This window comes from Diceros bicornis, chromosome 12 (genome assembly GCF_020826845.1).
Source record: "Diceros bicornis minor isolate mBicDic1 chromosome 12, mDicBic1.mat.cur, whole genome shotgun sequence".
NCBI classification, from domain to species: Eukaryota; Metazoa; Chordata; class Mammalia; order Perissodactyla; family Rhinocerotidae; genus Diceros; species Diceros bicornis.
In genome coordinates this window covers 55,049,759-55,069,429 of record NC_080751.1, presented here as the reverse complement: position 1 = coordinate 55,069,429, position 19,671 = coordinate 55,049,759, and the positions used below count along the sequence as shown (strand labels likewise).

At 38.6% G+C, this 19,671-nt stretch overlaps 2 protein-coding genes across 6 annotated transcripts in view; one reads left to right on the top strand and one right to left on the bottom strand.

Moving 5' to 3' along the window:
* The window catches only part of RBKS (ribokinase), a 93,101-nt gene extending 89,314 nt beyond the window's left edge, over nucleotides 1-3,787 (bottom strand). For all 4 annotated transcript variants that reach the window (XM_058551531.1, XM_058551535.1, XM_058551533.1 and 1 more), the window contains exon 1: nucleotides 3,670-3,787. In XM_058551531.1, the coding sequence (XP_058407514.1) occupies nucleotides 3,670-3,758 (89 nt within the window). In that variant the 5' untranslated portion in view covers nucleotides 3,759-3,787. The remainder of the gene's footprint in view (nucleotides 1-3,669) is intronic.
* Nucleotides 3,788-4,155: 368 nt separating this feature from the next.
* Nucleotides 4,156-19,671, top strand: part of BABAM2 (BRISC and BRCA1 A complex member 2) — a 454,600-nt gene continuing 439,084 nt past the window's right edge. For both annotated transcript variants that reach the window (XM_058551529.1, XM_058551530.1), the window contains exons 1-2: nucleotides 4,156-4,257; nucleotides 7,551-7,702. In XM_058551529.1, coding sequence (XP_058407512.1) covers nucleotides 7,575-7,702 — 128 coding nt within the window. In that variant the 5' untranslated portion in view covers nucleotides 4,156-4,257; nucleotides 7,551-7,574. The remainder of the gene's footprint in view (nucleotides 4,258-7,550; nucleotides 7,703-19,671) is intronic.

The window sequence follows — 19,671 nt, the reverse complement described above, 5'->3', positions numbered from 1 at the left end:
AACAAGTTCTATGAAACTTATGTCTAAAAAAGTCATTTGCTGTTGGGTTTTCATGGAAATCTGTCTTTGGAGGCACTTTGACTTTATTTTCCACGAGGACAGGCTTGATTTATCTTTGCAATGTAGAACTTCAGAGGTGAGAGTTCAACAAGGAAGAGAAGAATGATAAATACAGGTGGATATTAAATAATGTTCATTGTTTGCCATGTTGGATGAGCTAATGATTTTTAAAAATTATCAGTACATAGAATTACTATTCATAGCAGACTGAAAATAGAAATGAAAAAAAAGTTGCTCATTGATTGAATTAGCAGTGTCTGGCACACAGTAATGTAATAAAAAAAGTGAGTTGGACTTAGATGCTGTCCAAGAGGGCTTAGTTACTGAAGTAGTTTTATTTCTAAAGTGATTCTGTAGTACAGGCATGGGTGTTCAGGCTGGTTACAGTTAAATTTAGAAATAAAATAAGGAACAGTAATGAAGATACTATCTTTAGACCCAAAAATTATAAATCCTTAGTTGTTAGTCCTCATCAGCTTACAAAGTAAACACTTAATGAATGCACAGACTACAAGCTCTCAAATAATCTGTAGATGAAAAGGGCAAGAAACACGAGCCAGAGTTAGAGGTACAATGATATAATGGAAAGATAAAGGTTAGAAACCTGGATTCCAGCTTTCACTATGTCACTAACTGGCTGTGTGATTTGGGGTGAGTCATTTAACCTCTCTTAGTTACTTCATCTGTCAAATGTAGAGGATGGACTGATAGGCTTCAAAGATTCTTCAAGCTCTAAGTATAAGATTTTTTTACTTGAAGCTTAACCACTGTGGTAGAATAATGACCCCCACCCCACCCCAAAGATGTCCACATCCTAATCCTTGGAATTTGTGAATATGTTACATGGCAAGGAGGAATTAAGGTTACTAATAAGCTACCTTAAAATAAGGAGCTTATCCTGAATTATCCGATTGGGCCTAACATAATCACAAGTGTTTTTATAAAATAAAAGAGGGCGGCAGAAGAGTGCATCAGAGTGACGCCATGTGAGAAAGACTTGACCAACCATTGCTGGCTTTGAAGATGGGGGGAGGGGCCATGAGCCAAGGAATGTGGGCAGCCTCTAGAAGCCGGAAAAGGCAAGAAAACAGGTTTCCACTAGAGCCTCCAGAAAAAATGCAGCCTTTCAGACACCTTGATTTTAGCCCAGTGAAACCCATGTCAGACTTCTGAACTCCAGAACTCTTAAGTATTAAATTTGTACTGGTTAAGCCATTAAGTGTGTGCTAATTTGTTACAGCAGCAATAGGAAATGAATACAATCATGTTATGTACCCTAACTAGCAAAGTTGGACCCAAGTTTATCACAGATGCAGGGTTTTAATAAAAGTTCTATACTCAGGTATTTTTTAAAGATCTTCAGAGGCAGAAGTAATCAGAAACCATGAAAAGTTTGTAGCGAGTCGTGGGAAAGAGTCTATAGGGAAATAAAATTTTTACTAATGATTCATGTGAAGAGTAAAAACCTAGATATTTTGTGAAGGAAAGAAAACGGCAAAAGAAGAGAAATTAGGAAGGTTATCCACAGTGTAAGAGCTTCTTACTTCTCTGGACCTCGGCTTACTCATCCATAAACTAAAAGGCTGGGATAAATAATCTCTAAATTCCTCTAGCTCTGAAGCAAGATTTTAAAATCCTGACAGATGCTAACATGGGCCTTCAACACCCTCCCTTCCCAGAGTTTGAAGAGTACTCATTTTGGAAAGTACTATAATTATCTTAATGTCTGATGGTCAAGCTTCACAGAAAGTGGCTCTGAATTTTAACCCTGACACTCTTATTCAGGTAGGGTGCATGGGAAAATTGTTTAGCTTTCTTACTCTTCTGCCACTTCACCTAAAAAGTACAGTAAAAATTTAGTTAGATGGATTGTCTAAGGAATGAATTATTTTAGATGTCTGAAGGTTTATTGAAAGTTTATTCCTTTATGTAACTAAACTTTAAATATATTTGATGGAACTATTTCTAAAATCAAACACATACCCTATTTTTACATAAAATTTAACGAGTACCATTTTACCTTTTCTTGAAGAGAGTCATTACTAGTAACATCAATTACTATAGCAGTCTGTACCACAGTGATGCTCTAGACAGCAGTCAGCAAACTATGGCCTGTAGGTTGTTTTTTTTAAGGCCTGGGAGATAAGAATGTTTCTACATTTTTAAAGGGTTGTTAAAAAAAAATATGACCCAGACCATATGCGGCCTGAAAAGCCTAAAATATTTACTATCCAGCCCTTTGCAGAAAGGTTTGCTGACTTTTGCTCTAGAAAAAGAGGTATAGGCCTCCTCAGGAAATGTCCACAACTAGATTGAATGTTATGCTCTGTCACTAAATGAAGCATATCTATCTTGGCACAGTGTCGGACAAGGTAGCTCAAATATTTGTGGAAATATAAAGGCTGTTGGCATTTAAAATTCTTTCGTTCTTGTTACGCTCTCCTACTCACTTGCAAGTTTTTGGAAATCACATACCGGCCCCCAGCAGTCTCTCCTCCTTTCCACTCTCCACCGTTCTAATCTCAGTCTGGAAATTTCATAATGTAGCTTAGAAACATTTCAAGCAATGTACGATTAAACTGGTTATGTGAAAGCTCTAGAACTATTTTCTAAGTAAAGCACAGGTGGTTGGGTGCAGGCATTTGGTGACATTTTAATTGATCTAAGGCCTTTTTATTTATTTTCAGGTTCTCTGCTATCCTTTGGAAAAGCAAGGTGACAGGACAGATGAGGTCTTACTGCGGTATGCCTGATGATTTTTTATTTTTATAATGTAAAAGTAGCACTATATCTGAAAAACTATTCACCAACAATATTAAACCGAAGCAATCAGAGTGGCAGGATTTTCTTGGAATATCTGATTTTTTTTTCAATGAACATATATAACTTTTATAATTAGAAAAGCCATTTTCATTAAAAAAAAAAGTAGATGGAAAGGATCTCTCCATCCAATCTCACCGACTTAACTATTTTCATTTAGCATATTTTCTTCCATTATTTGATCACTTTTTTTCATGGTTGTAAAATATTGCTTATGGGTTTTATTTTGACTCACATTTGGGTTGCTATAGGTAACCCATGGTAACTATACTACTACTGAAAAATAGGCTATAAATATGAAATACTACAGGAATGCCAACAATCTACATGGTGAAAGGTGCCTGATCGCCTTTTTGACCTCTGCTGCACTCATTTTTTACAAGTTCAGAGGAAAAACATCCAACCTGGACATAGCGTTATGGTTCACTTCATTTAGTCCTTACAACAACCCTGTGAGGTTGGCACATTCTCGGAGGTAAAACGACTCGGCCAAACTCACTCGACTAGTCGGGAGGCTCAGTAGCCTGCTCAAGAAAACAGGAGCAGGTCTTTGGAGGCGCTTCTAGTAAACTTAGAGCTTTCAGTACAGCCTGGCCTCCCTGGTCCCTTACCAGTTACCTTTACACACTCAAATTCTGCCTCTCCCACCCCATCGAGGCCCACTGCGGGCTGGGGAAACCTGTAGCTCACACCCAAAGAGCACACTCGCCTCCCCAAAGCCCCGGGCCCAGGCAGCGCGAAGAGCACAGTCCGCCCCTCCCGCAGCCGCAGACTCGGCCCCGGACTAACCTGACCAGGTCGGTCATGCAGGAGCCCACCACTACCACTGCCGCCACCTCCTCCTGCCAGTGCCTCCCGGGTTCCCCAGACGCGGCCATTACTAAAAAGAGGTGCTCTTCAACTTCAAGGCTGCCCTTTACCCTTTGCCCCACCCCGTAACCAGAGACGCCGCTCCTACGCTCCCTAACGACGCGGGCCTTCCAGCCGCCTCGGCGGGTCGCCCACCTGAATGCCCGAAATAACCCCGCCCACCAACTGCCCTCGGTTCTCCCAGGAATTGTCGCCCTGCACCGCCTCTCGTTACAGAGCCCTCCTGATAGTCCCAGACTCCGCGCTGCTCGCCAAGCACCAGGCAAGCGCTGAGCAAAGAACTTTCAGGCACTGCGGGGACGCCCTTCCAAGCGCCCAGCCCGGCGCGGTCGGGGGCGCGCACGCCGCCCGGCTCCTGGGCGGCAGGGGGCGGGGCGGGGCAGGACGTCCGGGGGCGCGCACGCATCCGGCCTGCGGTGCGCGCGCAGGTCGGTGCGTCGGTCGGGGGCGCGCTCGGGTAACCTGTACCCCACGTAGTCGCCGGTTACCGATCGGACTAAGTTCCAGGTACCTGGACTGGGGCTGGTGCGGGGAGGTAGGATCCCGAGTTACACAGGTGGCGCTCAGGCTCGTGGCTTAAATATGCCCAGGGCTCGCCTCTTCCTATAGAGAAGGCCCCCGTTCCAAAGATGCCCTTCTCATCCTCATCACGCTAGTCCCCTCAAGAAAAAGCCCCCAAGGCCAGAGGCTGCTCTTTCTCCATATCTAGCCCGCCCCGTGGTCCCTGTTAAAGCTCAGACTCCGTCTTCCTTTCCGCCTCATGAGGGGATCATACAATTTGGGAGAAGGGAGAGTGTCCCCTTTTAGATGCCCCCTAGAGTGGGGTGGTCATTTTTTGGGTTTAAGCCCCTTGTTTTTCTCGAAAGTTGCCCCTTGGAGAAATTGCTTCCCCAGTGTAACTTCCCTCCTGCGCTGTATGACGTCGACGTGACGCAGAAGGACGCCACCCCTTTCCGTTCCATGACGTCAGCAGGGCACATGTTTCCGTGTTTGTCATCCCATCTTAATTGCAAGAAACTGGAGGATGGTTTAGACGTCTTTGTATTCCCCAGGCCGCTCATCAGAGGACCTTATGTGACCCTATTGGGGCAGCAGACCCCTGTAAAAATTGTATTTCTGCGTTTTTTTTCTGTAACACGTCAAAATCAGGGAATACAGATTGCCCACCTAGCGTTCAAGGAAGGCTGGCCACTGTAAACTTTTGCCGATTCGGGATCTATTATAGTGCTGCGATGTGTAAAAGCTCCTACTGGGGGATGATCCCCCATCCATGTCCCTGGCTCAAAAGGACTGCACCAAAGGACCATCTTCTTTGTCTAGTTTGTGACCTCTGATTTTGGAGTCAGTATTTTTTTTTCCTCTCTCTCAGAGAAGTCACAATACCTCCCCGTTGAAACAGATTTTAACGCTGCATGAAATCTTAAGCTGTCAAAAAATAGTATTATGGCTGTTCTGGAAACAAAGACAGAAATTGATTCCTTCAGTGTCATTCTAAGGTCATGAGAGTTGCTGAATTGGAAATGGGTTGTTGTCAACCTCAAGTATAGTTTGGCTTCTGGAGCAGGTTTGTTCACTTCAGCATTTGACTAGTGAATCACTCAGGCCAGTTTCAGCAGGAGGCCAGCAACGGTCTAGTTTGCTTCTAGTTGTAAAGCAACTGTTAGTTTAAATTTATAACTTTTCCCAGATTTTACAAACGTACACTTAAAAAAATTCACTTTGATATCTTTCTCTTTGGTGATCGAAGTTTTAAATATTTATTTGAGAGGAAGATGAGTATAGTGGACTTTGAGGGAGATCTGGATTTGAATTCTGATCCTTCTGCTTGCAAGGTTTCTGACTTGGAACAAGTTATTTAGTCTTGCTGAACTTTAGTTTTCTTATCTGTGAAATGGGAACAATAATATTAACCAGAGAACAGGGTTGTTGGGGGGAAGTAAATGAAATTACGGATAGAGGTGGGTAATATAGTATCTGATACTGAGCAGATGTTCAGAATGTTTTGGTTCTGTTTCCCTTTTTCATAGAAATGAGAGCTAACGTAATAATAGGTCTTATGAGAAAAAGCATGGAAGAATAATTTTGTAATATAGATGAGATCCTTTTGCTTTTTTCCGAGATGAGTGTTTCTGTATTTGCATATGATCTAGATAAGCATCCTTTTAAGAACTGTGACATCAGTGGGTAGAAATAAAGGTGGAAATGTTGCAGAATAGAAAAAAAATAGGCTTCAAAATGATAATATGGATTAGTATATTGTTCAAAGACAAATTATAAAAGTTATCTATATCATCTGTAAAGTGGAAATTCTAATAACTTCTTTACTGCCCAGGTTTGTGAAGATCAATTGCAATAATGTATATGGAAGCTCTTTATAAGTGATAAAGTGCTATAAAAATGTACATGATTTTTATGATTGATAATATAGTGCATTAGATGTTTATTCTTACTCTATGGTGACATGTTGGAATGGTGGAGGGAGGTCATCTGTTCAGTGGTTGGAAGAAAAGCTTGTTTTATTTTTGCAGAAAGGATGACTTGGGTACTAAAGTATAAAGCTTTTACTGCCTCCAGGGTACTGCTGGGTGTCATCACTATATAGGGTCCCAGTGTTATTATTTTTGGAAAGATCACCTTCCCTTTATTACTACCTGAAATGATTAAAACAGTTACTAGTTTTCAACATTTATTGTAGCAGGGACCTCTAAGTCCTCCTATGGTATAATATATGAAAACGAGAACCAGAACATTTACTTGTAATTGTAACTTTCAGGAAAATAATTTGCTTTTGATGTGGGATTATCCTTTCAGATTGAGGAAGAAATGATCATTTAAATTGACTTATTCACCTCTGAAAGTAGAGGCTTTCATTTAGAAATCTCTTAAGAGGAATTCATGTACCCCCTCCCTCAGCCCTGTGGGTTTCCAGGTAATTTAGATATGATTTATTGGTTTTACTTTTGCATTTTCAAGTGTAAGAACTTCTTAGTGCTTTACCATCCAAGACTTTTAGATCCGTGTTAGTTTGTGTTGCTTAATATCTGGATTGGTGTATGTTTTCATGATTTAATTGTTAAGTAGAGTTTGCTACATCTATTCCTCAGATGCACTATCTTCTACCAAATTTTCAAGGGCATATTATCTTCTCTCCATATCTAAATATTTCTCCTTATTCACGTATTTATTAAAAACTGTTTATTGGGTATTTAGTTTGTTATGTCTTTCCAGGGGAGAGATCACTAAGCAGGTAGTTATAATACACTGTGGGGGGACAGTTATTAAGAGAGGTATCTCAGAAGTAAATAATTTCTAGTAAGTAACAATTGCAAGCAGGTTACGCTTGTTCTAGGATTTTATGTAGTACTTTCAATCAAGGTATTACTCCTTGTGGGGACACAGAGGGAAGGATTCCTAACCTAATGGTGTGGCATTTTGTGTGTTAGGGGAAAGGATTATCAGTGAAGGATTCTTAAGGCCTCAACTAAAGTAGAAAGGGACAGTTGTAAGATAGAATGGGACAACTTTAAATACAGTGTAGAAATCAGCTTTGGAATGGAGGAGGGAATTGGATTTCAAGGGTTGCCTCTGTTCCTGAAAAGCAGTGGTGTAGTCTGTGTCCTGACCGGTGAGCAGGAAGATGGTTTCCTCTGGAGGATCACTGGAAGAGGCTACTGTAAAACAGGAAATGAGGTATTTATTCACGTAGGAGAAACTTCTGTGTGCTGTACCAGTTTTCAGGAAGCTTGTTATATGTAGTTCCTTTGGATACTCTGATCACCATTCTTTCCTTCTGTTTTCAGTGGTGATTTGCAAGTCAAGTTAAAATGTCCCCAGAAGTCGCCTTGAACCGAATTTCTCCAATGCTTTCCCCATTCATATCTAGTGTGGTCCGCAATGGAAAAGTGGGACTGGATGCTACAAACTGTTTGAGGATAACTGACTTGAAATCTGGGTATGTACCAGAACCAAGCCAACCTTTATCTAACAATAAACCTTTCTTACCAGACTCGTAAAAATTGAACACCACAAAAATGCAAGTCATGACCTTCATGACTTGATGTGATGATTCAGTTGGTTTTGTCCAGTTCTTTACATTTTATGTTTCAAGTTGTTTTATTTGTGTTGTGGGCCATTGCTTTATGATCAGAACGTTCATGTCTTTTTTGGGGCATATCTCTTTAACAGTGTGCCATGTGGTTTTTAGCAAGTGTGTTTTTCATTCATTGACTTGTTTTCTTGTTATGTCTTCTGCAATCCAGCATGTACTATAAGAGTTGGTATTGAGATAATGAATCTGACGTCATTTGATAATCTCTCCTCAAAGGAAAATTATAATAGCTAGCCAAAATGAGTCATTTTTCACAATGGGGTTGAAATGGTAAGATCTCATGCCTAGAAATGTTGCATTAAAAAAACCCAACTTTTTATTTTGAGATAAATTTAAATTTACAAAAATACCACAGAAAATTAACATTGTTATAATAGTTAGTTGTTCTACAAGCCTTACTTGAATTTTACCAGTTTTCCCGTTAATGTCCTTTTTTGTATCCTAGAATCCAATCCAGGATACAAATTGAATTTAGTTGTCACGTCTTCTTAGTCTTCCCAATCTGTGACAGTTCCTGTCTTTCTTTATCTGTCATGATTCTGACACTGTTTTAAAGATAGCACTGGTTAGTTATTTTGTAAAATGTCACTCAGTATAGGTTTGTCTAATGTTTTCCTTTTATTAGACTGAGAAAGGCACTTTTTCCCAAGAATACTACAGAAGCGATGTTGTACTATTTTCAGTGCATCACATCAGGGAGTCCATGACGTTCATGTGTCTTGTTACTGGTGTGTTAACTTTGACCACTTGGTTAAGACTGTCTACCAGGTTTCTCCACTGTAGAGTTAACTGATTTTCCCTTTGTGACAATAGTTGCAAACATCTACCATCTAGGAAAGATAGTCCAAATTAAATTCTGTTCACAAGAGAGGTGCCTTTGGAGAGTATGTCCTGTAATGGAACTATTGATAGTACTGCAGGCAGGCTCCTCATATGTCAAACACGTGCTTTGTGATTAGTATCTTATAGAGTGATGCTTTGAGACTGTGCAGATGTTCTGTTTCTCATCATACTTTTGTCCACTAATTTCAGCACCCATTAATGGCTCTTGCCTGCAGCTATGTGGTGCTTTCTAAGAATGATTTTCTGCTTTCCTTATTCCTCCCACATTTATTAATTTGAATTCTACTGTAAAGAAGCACTATGCCTTCTCCCTCAATTATTTATTTATTCAGTTATTTATTTATGTCAGTATGAATTTTTAGGTATTTATTTTATTCTGTGGGTTATAATCTAAATACTATCATCATTTATTTTGTTGCTCAGTTGTTCTAACTTTTGTCATTGGGAGCTCTGTTAAGTGGCTTTTGTGTCCTTTGACATAGCCCCATCATTTTTTGAGTACTTTTTTACTAGAAATGTTGCATTCTTATTCTCTTTTAGCTTTTCTTTTTAGGCTTTTTTGCCTTTTGCCTTCTACAAATCTTGCTGTTTTTGACTAAGCTAGAGACTTGGATATAAGAATATAGACTTACGTTCTTTAGTAGTAGGATAAAGAAGACTAAGTTAGTTGGATACTTCATTGGAATAGTAGGATGCTTTTTAAAAGATCTGGTATTACCTTCAATTTAATTAATCAATGGATATGGGGTTTCTTTTTGGGGTGATGAAAATGTTCTAACATTAGATAGTGATGATGGATATACAACTCTGTAAATATACTAAAAATGACTGAATTGTGCACTTATAAGGGTGAATTTGTTGGTATGTAAATTATATCTCAATAAAGCTGTCATTGAAAAAACCACACCTCGGGCCAGCCTGGTAGTGTAGTGGTTAAGTTTGCACGCTCTGCTTCGGTGGCCCAGGGTTCGCAGGTTCTGATCCTGGGAACGGACCAAGGCACCACACTCATCAACCCGTGCTGTGGTGGCGTCCCACATACAAAATAAAGGAAGATGGGCACAGATGTTAGCTCAGGCTAATCTTCCTCAGCAAAAAGAGGAGGATTGGCAATGGATATTAGCTCAGAGCCAGTCTTCCTCACACACACACAAAAACAAACGAAAAAACCCAAAAACCAAGCCTGTGAACCAGAGATATTTACTGGCCTGAATGGATAGAACACAGAAAAAGGTCTTTCTTGTTTAGTTTGTCACAAACATTCTTTCAGAGACGTTGAAGACATGACAGGGGATGCTGGCCAGAGGACTAGGGACTGGTTTATATAAGATGATATAAACCTGAACTTCTTACTCCTTTTATCAGTCTCCTGAGAGAACAGTTGGGTTCATCAACATAAACTCGCTTTACTTCTTTTCTGCAGACTCCTTTTTTGGTGCTCCCAAATTCCTGAATGTTTAGTTGAGTGTTTAAGTGCAAATAGTGGATCTGATGATAAATTTGAAGTGAATCCACTAGACCTGGCAATGTCTGGACTGGCTCTGTGAAAAATATTTGAAATGGCATTTAATGACATTTCATGTTTATGGAACTTACTTTCTTTAGATTTAAAAAAGGAATTAAAAAACCTCTACCTACATGAACAAAGTTGCTACAGATAAAATGATGTGAAAAGCCTTATTAATCTAGAGCATTATTGATGCCTTTTATGTAGTACTTGTCTGAAAGATTCATGAAAGTTCTTTAGAAGCTCATTAACAATTCTTTCTTCAACCCTTCTGTCAGCCAAAGTGTGAATTCCTCAAGTTTCTATAGGAAAACAGCGGCAGAGTTAGGGAGAAGAATGATTTCTTTTTGGTGTGTCACTTTTGGCATTTCTTTTTCTTTTAGATCAGCAGCATTCACAGTTATGAGAATTGGGATCCACATTTGTGAATTCTGTTAACTCAAAGAGGCGTACTCTATAGGACACAGTATATACAGAAGGTATAAAAGAAGGAGACTGGTTTTTAGAGGTGACAAGAACCATTCTTGTTACTGTATATAGCTACTTGCCCTTGAAGAGATGAGATCTCAGGATCTATATTCTAGATCTGGCCCCCTGAGGAATAGATAGGCAAGAATCTATTCAAAGTAAGCTGTTGTTTTTTTTTTAACAGCAGTTCATCTTTATTTCTTGTGTGACACCTATATCTTTCTGCTTTGTCTAAGAGTATGTGTGTTTCTAAACTCCATTGCTAGGCTGTCAGTATCTTAAGGACAGGGTTCCTGTTTAATTTATTTTTATGCCTCCTTAAGGTGTACCATGGTACCTTTCATACCTCGTATAGTAAGTAAGGGTTGAATGAATGAATTGATTAGATGTTTTCCTGAGAAGTTGCTTGGTTTGGGAATCAGAGTGGTTTGGACTTGTCACTTGGAGGCATGTTTATTGGTATGGTAGTTTTTTGCTTAAATTCTGTTACACGTAATCCTTTTAAATGACATTCCCTGACAAATGAATTGACATTTTTGAAATTACGGTGAAGTGTGCAGGGTTACTCTTCTAGGTGAAATATATATTGAGACCTGGAGGGGCTGAATTTTTAATTTTAGGGAATCATTCCATGAGCTTACTAAATGTTTATTAGCTCTCTGCTCTGTGTTAATTTGATCACAAGTGTGTGTGTGCTGTTTGTAAGATGCCATATTTTGTCATTTTTAGTGATTTACTAATCTTGAAGATGTCTAAGTGTTCAGCATTCTGGAATGACTCCTGGCAAATATAACAGAGAGGAAAGCAAAGAGGGCTTACCGCAACCTGTGGCAGCTGAGACTTAATATCTTTTTTCAGCATGTCACAGTGAGTCAACCTTACTGGCACATGGTTGTGTTTGGGGCATCTGCTGTGACATCTCATCTGCCCACAACTACCTGTTGCATTTTTTGTCCATGTTCTGAATTCATTACTTAGTTAAAAATAGATACTTAGTGATTACTAAATAGAACAGTTTTAAAAGATGAGTGTTGTGAGCTTTGAAGACGGATCTCAGTATGGCTGCATTAGTCTGTCTAGCTGGCAGGCTGAACCTTTCTTTATTAGCCTTGTGCCTAGAAGGAAGCTGCTGCCCTGGGAGGCAATAGTTTAATTGTGAAGATGGGCAACTTTTAACAATTTAGTATATAGTTGTTTACTTGTCTTTTCCATTTCACTTTCTTTTCTGTACTCTTCTCTGATCTTTTCCCTCTTTCTGTGCGTATCTTTATATATTCATTATGTATAGATGTACCCCTAAACAATATATAGTATTATTTTGCATGTTCAAAAAGTTTATACAAATGATATCATAGTATGTGTATTCTTCTGCAACTTGCTTGTTTTGCTTAGTATTAAGGTAATGAGATTTAGCAATGTTAATACTTATGGTTCTGGTTGTTTCATTTGCACGGCTGTATCATATTCGGTTGTATGAATATGCCTCCAAGTTTTTATTCACTCTCCTACTGATTCACTTTTATGTTGTTTTAAATTTCTTTTGACAAAGGATGCCATAATGAACATTCTCTCACCTTTGCACAAGAAGATATATATGAGAATATTTTCTGGGGGAGAGTTTTTTGAATTGGGTGTGTTTACCCATTAGTGGTTGTAAAATCAGTTGAATGAGTCACCCCAACATTTGAAAAAATGAATAAGAGGGGCCGGCCTGGTGACGCAAGCTGTTAAGTTCAAGAGCTTTGTTGCGGTGGCCCGGGGTTCGCCAGTTCGGATCCTGGGCTTGCACCGACGCACGGCTTGGAAAGCCATGCTGTGGCGGTGTCCCATATAAAGTGGAGGAAGATGGGCATGGATGTTAGCCCACGGCCAGTCTTCCTCAGCAAAAAAAGAGGAGATGTTAGCACAGGGCTGATCTTCCTCACACACACAAAAAATGAATAAGAGTAGAATGGAAACTATCAGAATGTGGCACACATCATAAGAATAAGCACTGTATTGTGAATTTTTGTTTCAGTTATATAAATAAGTATGTGTGTACTGGGTCATAACGTAAAATATGTATGTGATGATCCAAAAAACTGGAAAGCTACCCCTCTAGGGTATATTCCTAGGAACAGAATTGCTGGCCCTTAGGGTACGTGCATCTTCTATTTTATTAGATATTGCCAGATTGTATCAGTTTCCTTCTACCACGAATAAATGAGAGTTCTCATTATTCTATAGCCTCAACAATACTCTGTGTTGTCAGACTTAAATTTTTGGCAAGCTGTTGGGTGTGAAATGGTATTTCATAGTGGTTTTAATTTGTATTTCCCTGATTATTAGTGTAGTGAAGAATTTTGTCGTATCCTTATTGCCAATTCAGATTTCTTCTTTTGGGAATATCCTTTGCCCATCTTTTAAGGGGGTTGTTTGTATTTTTGTATAAATTTTAAAACATTCTTTACATATTTTGGATACTAATCTTTAGGCAGTTACATATATTACAAATATCTACATTCAGTCTGTGGCTTCTATTCTTTTTCTTTTTGTTTTTTTGTGAGGAAGATCAGCCCTGAGCTAACATCTATTGCCAATCTCCCTCTTTTTGCTGAGGAAGATTAGCCCTGAGCTAACATCTGTGCCCATCTTCCTCCATTTTGTATATGGGATGCCGCCACAGCATGGCTTGATGAGTGGTGTGTAGGTCCACGCCCAGGATCCGAACCTGGGAACCCCGGGCTGCCGAAGCATAGCGCGTGAACTTAACCACGTGCCACCGGGCTGGCCCCTGTGGCTTGTGTTCTTAATCTGGTGCTACTGATGTCCAGAAGTTTTAATTTTAATGAAGTGAAATTCGTCAGTAGTTTTCTTTTTAGATTTGTGCTCGTGTGTGTGTTTGTCAGAGAGAGAAAGGGAGCATTTCAAGAAGTTCTGTCCTACTCAAAGTCATACATCTTCCTCCAAGAATTTTAAAGTTTTCCTTTTTCCTTTTTTAGTCTTTAAATAGAAATTTATTTTTTCTATAAAATATGTTATAAGATAGGAATATAGTTTTTTTCCCCATATGGATAATTGGTTGTCCCAGCATCATTTATTGAAAAGGTCATCCTTTGCCTATGGATCTGCATGTTACCTCTGTTGTTATGTCACATTTACATCACACATGGATCTCTTCCTAGGCTTTCTGTCCTGATCTGTCAGCCTCCTTGTCCTTGTGCCAGTTCCACACTGTCTTAACTGTTAGGACTTATAGTATGTTGTGATAGCTGGTAGGAAAAATTCTCCTCATCCATCTTATTCTAATTCTTAAAAATTGTCTTGCTTAAACATATATTCTAAATGCTTTTTTATAACCTCATTTAAATAGATTCTTACTGTTCTCTTAGGACAGACTATAATTCAGTTAACAAAAACTCCCTCTTTTTAACTCATTGAGAAAAGGAAATGAAGGGAAACTGACCTGGTGAGGGGCTAATTGAGAATTGATGGTCGATAAAGCTCTTTCTGAGGAAATGACATTTTAGTTGAATCATGAAAGATGAGAATAATTCAATGTGAAGAGTTGGGAAATTTGCTGTAAAAGGGGAATTCCATGTGCAAAGGCAGGAGAAGGCTTCACTTTGTTCAAGGATCTGCAAGGCCACTGTGGTTGGAATGTAGTGAGAGAGGAAAATGAGATGAGATTCTAAAGATAGGCGGGGGCCAGATTATGCAGAGCCTGGTGGGCTGTATTTGGAAACTTGGGTTTTATTCTGGGTGGCATGAGAGGCTATTGAAGGATTTTAAGCACGGTGACATGGTCTTACTTATATTAAAAAAAATCACTGGTTGTTATATGAAAAATGGCTTATGCAGGATAAGGTAGACTAGTTAGCTGTCTACCTTACAATACCTATTCTAAGACTCCATGATGGAGTCTTACAATATGGTGGTGGCAATGGAGATGGAAAGAAATGAATAGTTTATAAACTATTTGGAAGGTAAAATCATGAGGATGTTGAATTTGGGGTTTGAGAAAACCAAGAATGACTTCCTCTTTCTTAGCTTGAGTGAGTAAATAGATGGTCATGCTGTCTGCTGAGATGGAGAAGATTGGTGGAGGAACTGCTTTAATCTGGCTTGATTGTTGTCTAGGTCTGCCATGCAGCTATCATTGTAGGTTTGTTTCCCTTTGCCTCTTTCCCGTGTTGAATCTTGTATCTTACTTTCTTGTTTTACCCTCTTGCTTTGTTGGAGCACGCACTCCAATAGCATCCTGAGAAAGGGAGAAGAGGAGGTTCATTTTTTGAGTTCTTGAAAGTCTGAAAATGTCTTTATTCTGCTTTTAAACTTGTTTGATAATTTGAGGAGGTATGGAAGTCTAGATTGTGAATTATCTTCCCTTTGAATTTTGTAGGCCTTGATCTATAGTCTTGGGGACCCCGAACACACATATTGTTGTAGTTTTGTGGATGCAGTATCTTCTCTTCTCTGTAAGGATGTTGATTATAGTTTTAAAAAAAATTGAGGTATAATTGACTATAGTTTTAAAAAACATTTCTTTTAAACCTTGCATTATCTGTGTTTTACTCTCTTTCATGTTGGTGGCTTTCCTCAAACTGATGATTATTGGCTGTCCGTGTCTATTAAAGAGTGAAGCTCTAAAATGTGAATTTGAAGCTCTTTGTGTGTCAGTGGGCTTGTCAACTACTGAGCCTCACGAAGTGTGATCAGGCAGCAACCTGGCCTTTTTATTACGTGATTGTCAGATTCATTATTTGGAGGTCTTTTCTCTGGGGCTATAAAAAATAAAAGTGCCTATATGGGTGCATATATTCCTACGTGTCAGCAAAATTCCAATTAGTGGGCCAAAGACTATGCAAATTTTAAGACTTTTGATATATTTAATGTATTGGTATGTTATATTTATGTGGAAGGATATATAAATATTACATATAATTATATTTCTTTCCAGAAATGTATTATCAGTTTACACTCCCACTAGCAGTATATGAGGATGCTAGTTCCTCTACAGTTTTGATAATATTGGTATTATAAATTTTGTACAGTTACTTGCTAATTCCATAGATGGAAATGGTATTTAATTGCTCTTTTATTTTGCTTGATTTATTGCGGGAGTGCGTCTGTGAAAAATGATCAATTCATGACATTTGTCCATTTTTCCTGTAGGGTATTTATCTTTTTCTTATTGATTTGTAAGCTTTTTATATGTTATGAAGATTAACCCTTTTTCATAGGTATTACAGATGTTTTTTCCCCAGGTTTTCAATGTCTTTCAATTAAGTTAGTTAATTTATTCAATATGCAGGAGCTCTTAAATGTTATTCACTTTTGAAGCAGTAATAAATGTACAGTATATAAAAAAATAAAAGATGCAAAAGAGTATTAAGTAGAAAATAAGTCTTCCTCCTATTCCTTTTCCCTAATTTTCTTCTTTGGAGGCAACTACTCTTACTAGTTTCTTTCATTTCTTTCTAGAGAGATTCTTTATAGATGTAAGCCCTCTCTTTTCATTTCTATATGAGCAGTAGCCATGGTAGATTGTTATAGTAATGGCCCCTGATAAACCATGCCTCTCTTTTTCTGTTCTCCTTTGAATGTGATTTTGCCCTTCCTTTCATCAACAGGTAGAATCTCTTTCCTCACCTCTTAAATCTGTGCTGCCTTTGTAACTTGATTTTACCAGTCAAATGTGGTGAAAGTGATGTGTGACCTCTGAGTCTAGGCCTCAAGGGGCCTTCCAGTTCTTTTTTCACTCCCGTGGAATGCCACCATCACCATGGTCAGGAGTCTCCTGGTCTAGTCTCCTTGGGAAAGACTGGCCCAAGTACCCCAGCTGTCCCAGCTATGCTCAGCCTCATCACCAGCCTGTCAGCTGAATGCAGCTGCATGAGTGAGCCAAGAAGAGACCAGTAGAACTGACCAGCCAACCCAGAGATGGATGAGAAATCATAAATTGTTTCCTTAAGCCAAGTTTTGGGGGGGTTTGTTATACACCAATAGACAATTGGTATAGTAGTGTATTATATATTCATATTATCTGTATATTTTGAAGATTGTTCCATATTAGTATGTATAGAGCTGCTGCCTTATTTTTAATGCCTGCATAATATTCCAGTATATGAATGTACTGGAATTTAATCAGTTATTATTGATAGACGTATCTATCTTTTGCTGTAACACGGAGTTGTAAAGAATCTCCTTTTGCGTTTATCTTTGATATGCCAAAACTTTTACTTTTTGTGTTGTCATCAAATCTATTTCCTTCATGGATTCTTTTAACATTTTGCGTAATTAATGCCTTTTCCACTTTGAGACTACCTATATTTCCTTCTGTTACAGTTTCATTTTTAGTCAAAATTAATTAATCTGGAATTTATTTTGGTGTATAATACACTGTAGGAAGGGGATTTTATTATTTTTCTAAATAATATAGTAGTTCCAGCATCATTTATAAAATAAATATTTTACTTATTCACTGTTTTGAAATGCCATCTTATATGCTAAATTCTTATATTTATTTCTGACTTTCTATTTGTTTTCAGTGATCTGTCTGTGTTTGCCTTGTGCAATTACACAGCTTTTCAATTATTGTAGCTTTGTAATATGTTTGAATACTTGTGGTCTCGCCTGCTGGGAGTTTGATTGGCATTGGATAAAACCTTTATATTTATTTGGAGAGAACGGACATCTTTACAACAGGGGTCAGCAAATTTCTGTAAAGGGTCAGATGATAAATATTTTAGGCATGTGAGCCTTATGGTCTATGTTGTAACTACTGAGCTCTGCCATTGTAGCATGGAATCTATGACAATACACAAATGAATAAGTGTGGCTGTGTTGCAACAAAACTTTATTTACAAAAATAGGTGAGTGGTCCTTGGATTGTAGTTTTACAGTATTGAGTAAAGCTCTTCAGGAATATGGTCAGTCTCTCCTATTCGTATCTACTTTTATGTCTGTAAATAAAAGGTTTGTGTTTTCTTCACTTTATTTCTGCACATTTACTGTTAACTTTATTTCTAGATGTTTTATCTAGCAGTCTTTGGCTGCTATTGTGTAGAAATTCTTAGTGGTTTATTGGCATATATGAAAGCTAATATAGAAGTTAGATTGAAGTAGAATCAGAAGATGTATTGGAAAATTTAATAATTCAATAATCTGTTATCAGAATACTTAAGAAGAGTTTGGAGAAAGGAAAAATAGCTAAGACCAGAAGAGCTAAAGCAAGACTGGGAGGAGGGGCTGGGGTTGGCACAAGCTAGAAGTCAGGGTGGGCAGAGGCTGGAACCCAGTAAGCTGTCTTAGAGGTGTTAGATGGCAGCATAATGTAGTGGTAAGCAGGTAGGTTTTTCAATCAGCAAAGTCTGAGTTTGAATCCCGATTTTACCACTTAATAGCTTAATGACCTTTGGCAAGTTACATACCTTTTCTATGCCTCAGTTTTCTCTTAAATGGGCATGATATTAATAATTATCTTATTGAGTAGTTATGGGGATGAAATGAAATAACTCATATAAAGCACTTAGAGTACCTTGGTCATAGTGCTTAATAAATGGTAGCTGCTGTTTTATGATTATTATTATATATTATATGTAATGTATATATAATATATTACACATATTATTATATGTATCATTATTATGTCACTGTATTATTATTGTTGTTAGGTAGTTGTAGAATCACAGTGGCATTTCAGAATCAGGGACTCTGTATAAAGAGTGAGTGTCCATGCAAGCGGTGTAAAGGAGCTGTCTAATAAGGCCCAAGCAAGCAGAGCAAGATAAGAGCTTGCATGTATAACAAAAGTCAGAAATCATAGAGCAGAAAAGGACAGGAGAGCCAGGCACTTCTGCTTTCTGGGTAACTTTCTATCCTTGTTCATTGCTTTTTGGAAATCCATGGAGGCAGAAAAAAATACCAGTGTGGCTAACTTAGACCCTGTAGTTGGATATAATTTGGAATATTTGATTAGATTGAAGAATGAATGGGCATGGAGATGCCAACTTTTCTTTAGCAGATAGAACCTAATAGTTTTTAACAGTTATTAGAGATTGAACATTGGTTGTCTTGAGCAGAGACATGCAACAATTCTCGACAGAGGGTTGAAGAAGCCTATCTGCCAAGGTCTCGTAAGATGGTGTGCAGACAAGAGTAGGGAGCTCTGTTGGTGGGTGGAGAGCTAGTGTGGGCGGGGTTGTGGATGCTGCAGGGCAGAATTTTGGCTAGGGCTCAGGGTGCTTATCTAGGTGCCAGAGCATCTAGAAACCTAGTGAAGAGGGCATGGTGCTGATATTTTGAGTGCTATTACCACGTCCAGGTTGTCCTCTAGGAATTACTCCTTGGGTTTTTTTTTAACCAGAAGAAGCACAAGTTTCCCCTATTCCTCATGCCCCAGCCCAGTATCTTTTATTCTCTTAGATCTTTAACCTGGGTAGCTGCCTGTCCAGCCTTCTTCTGATTATAACAGTACAGGACAGTAATATAATGTTAATTAAACAGTTAATGAGTCTTTTAACATTTCAAAGGGCTATTACTTATTTTATGTTTTGTAGATAGGATTTTGGGGGAAAAAGTCAAAGTGGTGGTATTGGCTTTGACTCAGTGAACTCTGAAATCACTGACCTTGGGAACTTTTGCTAGAGTTCCATAGTCTTCCCACAGAGACTAGGTTGGTAAGTGCTAGGATAGATCTGGATCTGGAGTTTTAGATGGTTGTGAATCTTGGGCTTTTACAGTGACTTCACTTCAGGGTGACTTCATTTGGTCCGGAAATTGGGGTAGGGGAAGAGGTGAAGGGAAGTAGCCAGTCTAACATGTAGAAGACAGGGGGTAAAAGATTCATTTAGTCTATTCCTAGCTTTACTTTGCGTCGTTCAAGGGAACAAAAAAATCACTCCACTGTTATCGTTGTCCCGTCTGTTCTGTGCAATTTTAAGGTAGTATTTTTTGACTGGTTTTTATTTCATTAGAACGACAAATTTGCAAAGTTCTTTAAGATTAGAAGATC